The sequence below is a fragment of the Penaeus japonicus genome, unplaced genomic scaffold (assembly GCF_977035675.1).
Source record: "Penaeus japonicus unplaced genomic scaffold, GWHDUDI00000001_assembly GWHDUDI00000012, whole genome shotgun sequence".
Taxonomy (NCBI): Eukaryota; Metazoa; Arthropoda; class Malacostraca; order Decapoda; family Penaeidae; genus Penaeus; species Penaeus japonicus.
In genome coordinates, this window is record NW_028234414.1 from 8,484,448 (window position 1) to 8,499,447 (window position 15,000).

Below are 15,000 nucleotides of genomic sequence, written 5' to 3' on the forward strand. Positions count from 1 at the left end.
CCTGTTTTTAAATTTTAACAAGCTTGTTCCAACAGTGAATTGATTGGAGAATTATTGGTATATGCGGAAGGTATCTAAAGTTATAACAAACTTCTGAGCTGCACATTCACCCGTTCTAGGAACGAGATGAAATATTGTCTGCACATTGATGCAAACCCGAAATTAGAATATTGAGGACATTTAATGTGACTTTGCAAGTGCATAAATTTCTTGTTATTATACAATTTAATGGTAAATTTTCCGAATAACGCTGCGTTAGTAAATACCACAAAAATGGTATCTGTGGATTCCTCTCAACCTCTGTTCATATATAGTGGAGATAATGTTCGCTTCCACCCCTGGACCCTACAATCTGGATTCCTTTTTTTTTAAGGCACTTCGTGCTACCTAGTCCAACTTCGGGACATTTTATGTATGCAAAATCTTAACCCAATTACCTGCCTAACTTTGCCTAGTTTTGAATTAAGCCCTAGCCAACAGGGGCATTGCCCTCCCACCCCCCGCTGGCTTCCCCTATTAACCCTCTCGTGACGGGTGGTACAACATTGTACTGCGCATATTAGGCCTGTTCGCTGGGGACGCGATATGGCGTCGGTTATTTAACTGATTTAGGCCTAAGCGTTCGAAAGCCCCGGCATTGAGACATGCAAGGCTGGAATGCCCCCGTCGTGAATGGGTTAAGGGCACTTTTTGCAACATACCTTGTGCAAAATACCTCAAACACCATCCTTGCCCTGAAATTTAAACATGGCTATGTTTACGCATTTACAGCTAAGGACAAGCTGTGGACTGGAAACTCCTGAGTGAATTACCTGTATACCCTGTTATGTTCTTGATAGGTGGCACAATATTCCCCATTGTTTACAGTATAATTATAGTGCCATCTATTGAGTGGTCATGTCCTTATTGGTCCTAGTTTCCTATCATAAGAAATGAGATGGTCTCAGTTGCTATCATCATGGCACAGTGTGAAAGTTATTTGTAGTATGTCGCAGCATTTTCATCTATAGAACTAATTACGTATCATAATCTTGAATAGGGGAGGTCCATAGGGATCATAGCCCCCTCTTGGCAAAGTCTGACTTCAATATTAGGCAAAGTGAGGCAGGTAATGGGGTTATGATTTTGCACACGAAATATGCCCTGAAGTAGCACACAGTAGCATGATGTGCCTTAACAAACTAGGCTTGGTTAGGTTGGTAATTGGGTCAAGATTTTGTGTACAGAATATGCCCAGAATTCATATTTTACCCCACAATTTCCCCAGAATTACTTCCCCTATTATGGGGACCCAGATTGTGCGGTCCAGGAACCGTGCATTAACTCCACTATATATGACTATTAGAGATTGAGAGGAATCCATCAATACCACTTTAGTAACGTGGCATAATTTGGAAAATTTACCTTCTTTTTCCCCCAGTTTATTTTTTAGTAGGACTAGGGGGTTTAGAAGATACCAGTGTATATCACTGACCTTGTTTATCTGTTAGATAGGTGTAGATTTGTTTGTCTAGGTTCCAAATTTCCCATCAGTGCTACCTGTGAGGCACTCATCAGATATTTATTTTGGACTGAGTGATCAGTATGCAACCTGCTTTAGACATTTTTTGTAATTTTTTGTTTTACTACACAAAGCTTATGTTCATCTGACAGGTCTTATCAGATGTATTATACAAAAATGTTATGGTTCATAATGGCTCACTTTTTTATTCGGAGTGGTTACATTTCATAACCAAATAAGAGCATTTACCATCCCAGATAAATAGAATGGAAGAGGGGTTTTATATTTGTAGCTGCAAGTGCTACAGCAGAAAGTCATTATGGGACAGGGGTACATTGCAGATGCAAATTGTCTGGGTCCAGTAGACACTAAACCTGTTTGTGAATATTACTGCAATTATAGTGATTATAATTGCATTAGCCATCAGTCACTGATATTATTACTTGGTGAAATTAAGAGTCAGTGATTCACTCCCTGACTTTAAATGTGCCATGACGACCATTGTCCTGAATGTCGTGACGTTCAGGCAGGCCAAAAACTGCACCTGCTAGCACTAGCAAAGGGCACAAGGCAACAATGACCAATTGGCACTGTTCAAGTATTGGTTAGGACTTCAGAATGTAGGGCATCCATCACAGTAAGCCTCGAGTGCATTATGTAAAACATAATGGTAAGAAAGGCCAATTTCAAAATTTATGCATTTGTCAATGAAATTTTTGTCAAACTTGCAAAGATTATCCTGACTATCATAATTTTTTGGAAGAACCAGCAGTACTGTCAAAGTGGCAAAGATCAACAAACCAACTGAACTTATGTTAGAGTGCAGAGGTCACAGCAATTGTTTTAAGGCCAATGGTATACACAAGTCTTCTATAGCTTCTTACATATCAATTCATGAAGTTGTCCTTAAACTGACTAAATATTAACCCTTCACCCATCACTTCCTTTATTGCAATATGACAAATAGTTAAACATAACAATGACATCATGAAAATTATATTTATATTCTATTTCATTCTTTATTCTTTATAACCATTGTCATGACATGGTTTGGCTAAATGTTTTCATAATCAGGTTAGTGATATCACTACCCTGCATTTCTTGACAAAAGCTGGCATGAAATATCTAGGTGGTTTGGTATAGGTTAACCCATTGCGGACGGGGGATAGATTCTCTTGGCCAGTCTCCATGATAGGTTTTATTTCAGAATGAGGCAGCTTGAAGCAACAATTTGAATCTTCCCACAGTCATTCATTGTAAAACTACAGCCGTTTTTGTTTTATTGAGCTTAGAGACTTGTATGTGCCATTTGACAGAAGACTAAAATTGTAGTACATGATCCATATTGGCTCATTATTTTCTTTATACTAAGTATGATAGAAGTATTGCTGTCTTATGGGAGGGCAAAAAGCAACTTTATTTTTTCGTGCTGTCATAAACGAATCCAAAACTACCTACAATGGAGATAACATGAAGAGGTAGGGAAGAGGATGGAAACCTGTGCTTATGACTGAGTGCCACAGTAAAAGGCATCCCTATTGGCACTGGAGCCCATTTTAGACACTGAGTATGGTTTGAGTCAACTTCGTCTCATTATGCCTGCACATCCTTCATCTGTGGTACTTTAGAGCAAGAGGTCATCAACTTGCTGTGTGCCATTGCGCTTTAAAGATAGTGCTTGCTAGAGACCGTAGATGGGTGCCATTCAAGGCTCTCTTTTACTGGTGCTAGAAGAAAGTGGTGCCATCTAGGTTTTGGAAGTTAGCTTTGCTCAATTTTACAGTAATTATAGTAATTATGAATGCAATTGCCATCACTCTTTACTCGTAGCACAATTAAATAGCGCACCGATCCAAAATCCTTGAACGTCATATGTCATGACGCCCATCGTCAGGCCAAAGCTCCTGTGTCACGTATGCCATGACACCCGTCCACATTGTGTTAAGTTTCATACAGCCATAAGATACAAGGAAAATAGTAAAATTGACAATTTTCATTCGGACCCTTCCTTTGCAATCTGTTGATAGTTATTTAGCAGGTTTGATATGCCAGTGATACATTTAAAGTTGCTTGCATTTTTAACAGTGCGACTTCAACCATATAATAACTTCGTAACTTATTTCTGTGCTATGTCAACTAGTTCATGTATTGCCACACAATTGTGAACGCTATTAACCCTATGACGATGGTGTGTCACACTCGTGTGACACAGCTAAATTCCCGATGCCGGGGCGTCATGCCAGTGTGACGTTTCCAATACAATATTGCAATGGCCCGGCGTAGGGGTTTTCGCGTAGCACATACCCCATTGGGAAAGGGTTAATGTTAGTGTTTTTTAAAAGATCTCAAAGATATTCAACTTTTATTGATTTAAAATAAACTGGAAATGCGGATTTGTTGCAGGGGGATCCGACACCACCTAGACTCTGCAGCAATCGCTTAGTGGGGATTTCTTATATACAATATTGTATTGATTATTGGGCATTCTTCAGTCAATATTTTGGGAAAAAGGGACATTGGTATCCATATTGGTATAATATCAGAGCCTATCACATGTGCATTTTTTAGGAAGCCATCTGTCCTGGCTATGGGGGTTTGTGGTGTATTACATTACCACAGGGTTTAAGTGTTCCCTTCAACTTTTAAGTTAGTGCTTTGGTTTGTAGATTTTGATTAATGGTGAATTTTTAGTTTGTTTTGTGCTTTTATTGATATTTATTACATTTAAGCAAGTTTTACCCCATAATTTTCATGATATACTTCATACCCTCCCCTACTATCAGGACCAGAAACAGAAATGACAATTTGATGGCTGTGTGAAACTGGAAATTTACCATAAAATTAGTTGTAATTGGTATTGGTTTCCCTGTGAGGTCTAGTAAGCAAATGTAACAATATTACTTGATGCAAGTAATAAATAAGTACAATATGAGTATCAAAAATTGCTTATAATCTCCATGTATGGAAGAGATGTTTGGTGGGACCTGTTTACTTTCTATATACTGGGCCGTGGTATCACTCGCGTTTATCGTAATTGGCTTAATAGTGCTAATCTAGATTTATTTTTATTTATTAAAATTTAGTGGAAACCATTAAAAATAGATAGGCAAAAGGCTCTGAAAAGAGGGGAGGGGGCTAAACCCCTCTTGATAGGGGTGTTGTCGCTGTTTGGCGATATTAAGGAATGACTGAGACCGCAGTGTTTGCACGCACTTCACTTTATTGATAGTGGTCAAAACCTGTCATGACATACAAGATAACACTATTGATTTCAATGTCATACATGACATAAGGTCATTAACCCACTCACGACGGGGGCATTCCAGCCTTGCATGTGACAATGCCGGGGCTCTCGAACGCATAGGCCTGAATCGGTTAAATAAACGACGCCATATGGCGTTGCCCAGCGAACGGGCCTTGAATGCGCAGTACCGTAGTGTACCACCCGTCCAGAGAGGGTTAATAGATAGAACTTAATATCTTTATTGTTGGGTTCCGCTGATCAAGTCCACTACAAGTGGACTTGACACTTAACGGAATTCATCAGTACCAATTTCAGTTGATTTTGTATAATGGACCTATTCTAGAAATTTGCATAATTTTAGATTGTTACTTATTAGAATCAAAGGAATTCAAATTGTTTACACATTTTTCTTGTGAAAATAATGCAAACATAAAAGCACCTCCCAATTATCACCTCATTAAATTGTGGTTATCTAGTCGGCAGGAGTATATTATGCAAATATGAGCCCCAGTGTGAGTGGGTTAAATGACACCTATTGGTTATAAAAAGAATCCCTGACTTTAATTTTCTAGTTATATTTATATATGTATGTATGTGATCTATGATCTAGATGTTTTTTATTTTTTATTTTTTTTTCATTCCAGATTATAAAGTTGCAGTTTTGATTGATCCTTATTCGTTAGCCTGGATTCCTCAACCAAAATGCCTGCCCCGGCTGCAGCACGTGAAAGTAGTCCTGGCCCCAGCCGCCTCAAGAGCTTCAAAAATGCTGGGAAAGATATGGATGTAAGTTCTTGTAGATGTAACATGGTGTAATTTCAACTAGGTTAAAAAGGTGTTGATGTTGATGTAGATTGTAAATGCAAGGAAAATTCCTGTGCTCTGGTTGATACTAGGAACTTTGATTTGATATACTTTTAACCCATTCACGCCGGGGCCATTCCGGCTTTGCACGGTCGCTATGCCGAGGTTTTCGAAAGCATCATCCGAACGCTTCGAGATTCTCGGGTGCACGGGCCGCAAGCCTGGGCTGCCCGCTCGCTCACCCCGAGCGCCGGCCTTGGCCAGATATCTCGTTGGCGGCACCTGACGCGAAAACCACGAAACATGTCAGAACGTCATCCGGCGTGAGTGGGTTAAGAGCACATGGTCTGTTGATATCACATTTGGGTGAAACTCTAAAATTATATTTATTTTGATTTGTTCTTGTGATGTAGGAAGAGGAACTAAGTTAACAATCCATTTACAACAAAATGGAAGCAGAAAACCAGACTTGCCTCTCTGGAGCCAATAGGGATAGGACAGTGATATTGGAATGGGTATACAGTGGGTATGACTTGGTAGAACTTGCTTAACGGCACTTTTTATTAGGCCACTAATGATAATTGGTTGCTTGAAAAGTTTGGTATTAAAGTTAACCCATTCATGCTTAATGACCTCTTATCATGCCATGGACCTCAGTTTTGTGCATAGTTATTGTTGTTTACACATTGTAGTTTCATTTGTACATAATTTTTCTTGAATTTACCCCCCAAAAAAAAGTTATATTACTGGCAGGAGCAGCATTAGGAATATATATGCCCAGTCCTGAATGGGTCAAGGGGTGAAGTGTGAAATGGGAAGAATATTGGTTTAGATTTACAAGGTGTCTTCTATTACCTTTACAGGAGATGCGCAGACGTCGCCAGGAAACCAGCGTAGAACTCCGTAAAGCCAAGAAAGACGAACAACTGTTGAAGAGACGAAATGTTGCTCTTGATGACCCAACTTCTCCCCTTCAAGAACAGAATACATCTGTAGGTTTTTTTGTTTTTTGTTTTTTTTTTAGAACTTTCAATTTGGTAATGTATTGTGGATAATGTAACATACTTAACACTTACCACTTACCCTCTCCTCTCCCCCCCATATCAGGGTCCTACCATGTGTTTGGAAGAGATTATTAATGGCATCACAAGCAATGACACAAACAAACAAGTCGTTGCCACACAGTCTGCAAGGAAGATGCTTTCTCGAGAGCGCAACCCTCCCATAGATGCCATTATTAATGCTGGCATGGTTACACCACTTGTGGCCTTCCTTGATAGAGCCGACAAGTAAGAAGGTCTTTATTTTAGTTTTTAAACAAAATTCATCGATTCAAGTTGTGAATACACTTTTGTAGGACCTCCATCCTAAGGAAAAATTCTTGTAGTAATACTGATCAAAGTTTGATTTTAATTTGTTTGTAAATGTAATGTTTAAGATGTAGAAAGGTTTCCATATCATAGTTTTGTATTTATTCAGGAAATGGAGCATAATGTTGAATATTTAAAATTAGTTATTAGATATCTTGTATTTGCTGCACTATTAGAAGCAAATATTGACTATGAGCATGTTAAAATTTCATTTGAATTTATTGGTTTTTCATTTTAACCCATTGCATATGGGTGTCATGACATACATGATGGTACGAATTAGGCCTAAAAGATGGGTGTCAATGCATATATGATGTGACATCAGGATCTGCTCATAGTTGAAGCGCGTGCATGGTCAATGAAGTATTATGGCTGTAATGGCACTAGCTCCAGAGCTACAGGGTTCCAAAGTCGGTGTAAACATGCATTTTATGATGGATTTATAGGAAAATATTGTTTGGGGAAGTCTGTCTCTACCCAGAGGGCAGAGAAAACTTTCCCAATCCCTCTAATTTTTTGCAGGTGCCATTAGGGTCATAGACTGCATGTCCGGATGACCAGTTAGGTCATTAGGTGCCCTGTCCATAATGGGTTAAAACTTGAATAATTTCCTTCATCCCTTTTCTACATTTCAATGAAGCTTTACCATATTATAATTCCACTTTCTCTTTAGCCCACCACTACAGTTCGAAGCAGCATGGGCTCTCACAAACATTGCATCTGGAACATCACAGCAGACACAGGCAGTTGCAGGTAGGACTGTGTCGTGTTGTGTATAATGTGTTGAGAGTATTTACATAACATTTATCTTGTTGACACCCCCCCCCTCTATTAGTATTAGTAGTTTAATTTGATTTTTTTCTTCTAAGCCTCAGGTGCTGTCCCAGCCTTTGTAAAACTCCTGCGGTCAGGTCATAGCAATGTTGCAGAGCAAGCTGTATGGGCACTGGGTAACATAGCTGGGGACGGCCCAGAACTCCGAGATTTTGTAATTAAAGCTGGTATTGTAAAACCACTTCTTGAACTCATCGGCCCAGAAATTGAGGTGCGTTTCATATTTGTAAATGAATTTAATATCCTGTTTCAATATGCATTAGATGTTATATTTTAGTGCAAGTTTGGTAGATGAAAAAAAAAATTGAATGTTGCAGCACACTTTCCTTCGCAACGTTACCTGGACGCTCAGCAACCTGTGTCGAAACAAAAATCCTTCTCCACCCTTTGAAGTGGTGAAGCAGTGCCTCCCTGCTCTGAGCCAATTGATTAGCCACCCCGACAAAGAAGTACAAGGTAACAATGTTTCTAGTCTTTTGCATTCCAGTTCTTAACCCATTCCCGCAAGCACTGTTCCGTCCTTACATGGCTGCAATGCCGGGGCTCTCAAACACACAGGCCTAAATCAATTATACAATTGACGGTGTATGCCAGCACCCGGCGCTATGCATATTACATAATCGCCGTCTGTGGACGACGGCCGGTGGTATCGGGTTAATGGAGTTGATATTAGTTTTTTTTTTTTTTTTTTTTCTCATGATCAGAATACCTAAGTGCCAAAGATCCCTTTGTATACATTACTGGGACCAAATCTGATGTAAGCGTATTGGCATTTTACAAAGATACCTAAAGTCTCGAGGGCAACATTGCATAACTACTACAACCAATTAATTATGACATGGCATTACTTGAATAAACAGCTAGTTCCCATTAGTATTTGTAAAAATTTGTTCCAATATAAAAATAATCAGTGGCCTGAATTTTTTATTTTGAGATTCTATTTTTAAGTGTTGTAGAGGAAGGCCATAGCATTAATTGTAGTAACAGTAAAGCATAATAGGTCTCCAAAATGAAGTGACATGAATCTTGTTCCTTTCTGCAAGGTTAATGCACAATCCAGATTACTTATCCCTTTCCCCCTTTTCTCTTTCTTAGCTGATGCTTGTTGGGCACTGTCATATTTGACCGATGGAACAAATGAAAAGATTCAGGAAGTAATTGCAGCTGGAGTTGTTCCTCGATTGGTAGAATTGTTGAATTGTGATGAGCTTCCTGTTGTTACACCTGCCCTTCGTGCCATTGGCAACATTGTCACTGGCAATGATTCTCAGGTATAGTAAATTTCATCAAATATCCACTTTTCAAATTGTATCTGAAGCTCAAATTTGCATGCCTTAGTTCAACTAATGTGAAACTGCCATACAAACTTTTTTTTTTTTTTTTTCCAGACTGATGTAGTTATAAAGGCAGGAACCCTACCTGTGTTCCCCAAGTTGCTGAGGCATCATCGTAGCAACATCGTTAAAGAAGCTGCATGGACCATTTCAAATATAACTGCTGGCAATGTAGAACAGATTCAGTCTGTTATTGAATTTGGGCTCATTCGACCAATCTGTGAAGTCCTAGAAAAGGTACAAAATGTTTAAATTTCTGTACTTCAACATAAAATTGGTTAAATTACACACAATTATAACCTTCCTCTTGTATCTCTTGAATTTAACTGATGTTGGATCACTTTACAGGGAGATTTCAAGGCCCAAAAGGAGGCTGCTTGGGTTGTTACCAACTATACCTCTGGTGGCTCAACAGAACAAATTGTGGAATTGGTGCGTCAGGGAGTCCTGCAACCTTTCTGCAACCTTTTGACAACCAAAGATGCTAAAACTATCATGGTAGTCCTTGATGGTATTGGTAACATTCTGCAGGTAAATTCTATCTACAACCTTCAATTTAGTTCATTTAAAAGTGATATATATTTGCTTAAGTAGTTTTTTTTTCTTCTTCTTCTTCTTCTGCCCATTTCTTAAATATTTTTTATTTTTCCCCCAATACTTTTCAGACGGCAGAAAAATTGAATGAAGTAGATCGTTTAGGCCAGATGATAGAAGAGTGTGGAGGTCTGGATAAGATTGAAGAACTCCAGAATCATGAAAATGAGGACGTGTACAAAAAGGCTCTTACCATTATTGAGAATTACTTCAATGAAGAAGTTGCTGATGATGTTGTAAGCAGCACTTCCAATGGCCAGGCTTATGATTTCTCATCAGGCAATAACTTGCCTGATGGAGGCTTTTCTTTCTAAAATCTTCCAAGTACAGGAATAGCAATGAAGGAAAAATCTTAGTGCCTTCTGAAAATTGATTTTCTTTGTAGCAGGTGGCTCGTTTATATAAGTGCAGAGTAAGAATTATAACTGCAGTGTTTTTTTTATTTTTTTTTTGTTTTTTTTTTTATATTGTAGATTGCTATTCTTATTTTGGTTGCTATCAAAGCATTACATGCTAACAGGACTATAAATTGTACTGCCTAGGAAATCATGCCCAGTGATTTAATCCAAATATGGTGCCTGTATTTGTTTTTTTCTCATATCCTGCTCTTTAGTTTGTGATACTTTTTATTAGTGCTAAATTCTTTTTATTAAAATGTACAAACTATGGGACCAAGTACACGGATGACCAGTCTTTCCTAGAGTTCCAGTGCAATGTACTTTTCTTCCTTTTCCTGTCATACATATTATTTTCATATTTCTATATCTTAAATAAAAATTAAAATTATTGTTTTTTTCATTGTCCATTTACCAGATGTACATGTTCATAAACACATTACAAAATGAATGAATTACATGGTTTGTATCTATTTATCTTCAACAATAATAACCTTACAGCCAAACCGTTTTACTGTAGCGCACTCGCCCACTCATTTTCTCTCTCTCTCTCTCTCTCTCTCTCTCACTCACACCCTAACTCACTCACTCGCACACACACACCCTAACTCACTCACTCACTCGCACACACACACCCTAACTCACTCACTCACTCGCACACACACACCCTAACTCACTCACTCGCACGCACACACACCCTAACTCACTCACTCGCACGCACACACACCCTAACTCACTCACTCGCACGCACACACACCCTAACTCACTCACTCACTCGCACACACACACCCTAACTCACTCACTCACTCGCACACACACACCCTAACTCACTCACTCACTCGCACACACACACCCTAACTCACTCACTCACTCGCACACACACACCCTAACTCACTCACTCACTCGCACACACACACCCTAACTCACTCACTCACTCGCACACACACACCCTAACTCACTCACTCACTCGCACACACACACCCTAACTCACTCACTCACTCGCACACACACACCCTAACTCACTCACTCTCACTCGCACACTCACTCACTCTCTCACTCTCACTAACCCTAACTCTCTCTCTCTCACTCTAACCCTAACTCTCTCTCTCTCTCACTCTAACCCTAACTCTCTCTCTCTCTCTCTAACCCTAACTCACTCTCTCTCACTCTAACCCTAACTCACTCTCTCTCACTCTAACCCTAACTCTCTCTCTCTCACACCCTAACTCACTCACTCTCTCACTCACACCCTAACTCACTCACTCTCTCACTCACACCCTAACTCATCACTCTCTCACTCACACCCTAACTCACTCACTCTCTCACTCACACCCTAACTCACTCACTCTCTCACTCACACCCTAACTCACTCACTCTCTCTCAGTCACACCCTAACTCACTCACTCTCTCACTCACACCCTAACTCACTCACTCTCTCTCACTCACACCCTAACTCACTCACTCTCACTCACACCCTAACTCACTCACTCTCACTCACACCCTAACTCTCACTCTCTCTCACTCACACCCTAACTCACTCTCTCTCACTCACACCCTAACTCACTCTCTCTCTCTCACTCACACCCTAACTCACTCTCTCTCTCACTCACACCCTAACTCACTCTCTCTCACTCACACCCTAACTCACTCTCACTCTCACTCACACCCTAACTCACTCTCACTCACACCCTCACTCACTCACTCTCATTCACACCCTAACTCACTCTTTCTCTCTCGCACCCTAACACACACTCTCACTCTCACTCACCCTCACTCACTCACTCTCATTCACACCCTAACACACTCTCTCTCTCTCACTCACACCCTAACTCCCTCTCTCGCTCTCTCACTCACACCCTAACTCCCTCTCTCGCTCTCTCACTCACACCCTAACTCCCTCTCCCTCTCTCTCACTCACACCCTAACTCACTCACTCTCTCACTCACACCCTAACTCACTCACTCTCACTCACACCCTAACTCCCTCTCTCGCTCTCTCACTCACACCCTAACTCCCTCTCTCGCTCTCTCACTCACACCCTAACTCCCTCTCTCGCTCTCTCACTCACACCCTAACTCCCTCTCTCGCTCTCTCACTCACACCCTAACTCCCTCTCTCGCTCTCTCACTCACACCCTAACTCCCTCTCTCGCTCTCTCACTCACACCCTAACTCCCTCTCTCGCTCTCTCACTCACACCCTAACTCCCTCTCTCGCTCTCTCACTCACACCCTAACTCCCTCTCGCTCTCACTCACACCCTAACTCCCTCTCTCGCTCTCTCACTCACACCCTAACTCCCTCTCTCGCTCTCTCACTCACACCCTAACTCCCTCTCTCGCTCTCTCACTCACACCCTAACTCCCTCTCTCGCTCTCTCACTCACACCCTAACTCCCTCTCTCGCTCTCTCACTCACACCCTAACTCCCTCTCTCGCTCTCTCACTCACACCCTAACTCCCTCTCTCGCTCTCTCACTCACACCCTAACTCCCTCTCTCGCTCTCTCACTCACACCCTAACTCCCTCTCTCGCTCTCTCACTCACACCCTAACTCCCTCTCTCGCTCTCTCACTCACACCCTAACCCCCTCTCTCGCTCTCTCACTCACACCCTAACTCCCTCTCTCGCTCTCTCACTCACACCCTAACTCCCTCTCTCGCTCTCTCACTCACACCCTAACTCCCTCTCTCGCTCTCTCACTCACACCCTAACTCCCTCTCTCGCTCTCTCACTCACACTCTCTCACTCACCCTAACTCACTCTCTCTCTCTCTCACATCCTAACTCTCTCACACCCTAACTCACTCTCACTAACCCTAACTCACTCTTTCACTCTAACCCTAACTCACTCTCACTCACACCCTAACTCACTCTCACTCACACCCTAACTTACACCCTAACTCTCTCTCTCACTCACTCTCACACCCTAACTCTCTCTTTCTCTCACACCCTAACTCTCTCTTTCTCTCACACCCAAACTCTCTTTCTCTCACACCCAAACTCACTCTCTCACACCCTAACTCTCTCTCACTCACACCCTAACTCACTCTCACTCACACCCACACCCTAACTCACTCACACACACTCACTCGCACCCTATCACTCTCTCTCTCACACCCTAACTCACTCTCACTAACCCTAACTCACTCTTTCACTCTAACCCTAACTCACTCTCACTCACACCCTAACTCACTCTCTCTCACTCACACCCGAACTCACTCTCTCACTCACTCTCACACCATAACTCTCTCTTTCTCTCACACCCAAACTCTCTCTCTCTCACACCCTAACTCTCTCTCTCTCTCACACCCTAACTCTCTCTCACTCACACCCTAACTCACTCTCACTCACACCCTAACTCACTCTCACTCACACCCACACCCTAACTCACTCACACTCACTCGCACCCTATCACTCTCTCTCACACCCTAACTCACTCACTCTCTCACTCACACCCTAACTCACTCTCTCTCACTCACCCTAACTCTCTCTCTCTCTCTCATTCACACCCAAACTCTCACTCTCTCTCACTCACACCCTAACTCACTCACTCTCTCACTCACACCCTAACTCACACTCTCTTACTCACCCTAACTCTCTCTCTCACTCACACCCTAACTCTCTCTCACTCACACCCTAACTCACTCTCACTCACTCACACCTTAACTCACTCTCACTCTCACTCACACCTTAACTCACTCTCACACCCTAACTCACTCTCACTCTCACACCCTAACTCACTCTCACTCACACCCTCACTCACTCACTCTCATATTCACACCCTAACTCACTCTTTCTCTCTCACACCCTAACACTCTCACTCTCACTCACTCACTCTCATTCACACCCTAACTCACTCTCACTCTCACACACACCCTAACTCACTCTTTCTCTCTCACACTCTAACTCTCTCTCTCTCTCTCACCCTAACACATTCTCTCACTCACACCCTAACACTCACTCACTCTCTCATTCACACCCTAACACTCGCTCTCTCTCACTCACACCCTAACTCCCTCTCTCGCTCTCTCACTCACACCCTAACTCCCTCTCTCGCTCTCTCACTCACACCTTAACTCACTCTCTCACTCACACCCTAACTCATTCTCTCTCTCTCACTCACTCACACTCTAACTCACTCACACCCTAACTCACTCACTCTCACTCACACCCTAACTCACTTTCACACCCCAACTCAATCTCACTCACACCCTAACTCACTCACTCTCACTCACACACCCTAACTCTCTTCTCTCTCTCACTCACACCCTAACTCCCTCTCACTCACACCTTAACTCACTCTCATTCACACCCTAACTCACTCTCTCTCTCTCACCCTAACTCCCTCTCTCTCTCTCACTCACACCCTAACTCTCTCTCTCACTCACACCCTAACTCCCTCTCTCTCTCTCACTCACACCCTATCTCTCTCTCTCTCATCCACACCCTATCTCTCTCTCTCTCTCACTCACACCCTAACTCACCCACTCTCTCTCACTCACACCCTAACTCACTCTCACTCACACCCTAACTCACTCACTCTCTCACTCACACCCAAACTCACTCACTCTCTCACTCACACCCAAACTCACTCTCTCTCACCCTAACACTCACTCTCACTCACACCCTAACACTCACTCTCACTCACTCACACCCTAACTCACTCTCTCTCTCTCACTCACACCCTAACTCTCTCTCTCTCACTCACACCCTAACTCACTCTCTCTCACTCACACCCTAACTCACTCTCTCTCTCTCACTCACACCCTAACTCACTCTCTCTCACTCACTCACACCCTAACTCTCTCTCTCTCACTCACACCCTAACACACACTCTCTCTCACTCACACCCTAACACACTCTCTCTCTCACTCACACCCTAACTCACTCTCACTCTCACTCACACCCTAACTCACTCTCACTCT

General features: G+C 42.1%; 1 protein-coding gene across 7 annotated transcripts in view; it reads left to right on the forward strand.

Moving 5' to 3' along the window:
- Positions 1–10,467, forward strand: part of Pen (karyopherin subunit alpha) — a 14,358-nt gene extending 3,891 nt beyond the window's left edge. For 4 of the 7 annotated variants that reach the window (XM_086542397.1, XM_043011230.2, XM_043011231.2 and 1 more), the window contains exons 2-11: positions 5,390–5,531; positions 6,413–6,541; positions 6,657–6,838; positions 7,593–7,672; positions 7,789–7,964; positions 8,071–8,209; positions 8,849–9,024; positions 9,142–9,324; positions 9,436–9,618; positions 9,753–10,467. In XM_086542397.1, the coding sequence (XP_086398523.1) occupies positions 5,448–5,531; positions 6,413–6,541; positions 6,657–6,838; positions 7,593–7,672; positions 7,789–7,964; positions 8,071–8,209; positions 8,849–9,024; positions 9,142–9,324; positions 9,436–9,618; positions 9,753–9,995 (1,575 nt within the window). In that variant the 5' untranslated portion in view covers positions 5,390–5,447 and the 3' untranslated portion in view covers positions 9,996–10,467. The remainder of the gene's footprint in view (positions 1–5,389; positions 5,532–6,412; positions 6,542–6,656; positions 6,839–7,592; positions 7,673–7,788; positions 7,965–8,070; positions 8,210–8,848; positions 9,025–9,141; positions 9,325–9,435; positions 9,619–9,752) is intronic. The other 3 variants (XM_043011232.2, XM_086542400.1, XM_086542399.1) reach the window with 1 other exon arrangement.
- Positions 10,468–15,000: the final 4,533 nt, after the last annotated feature.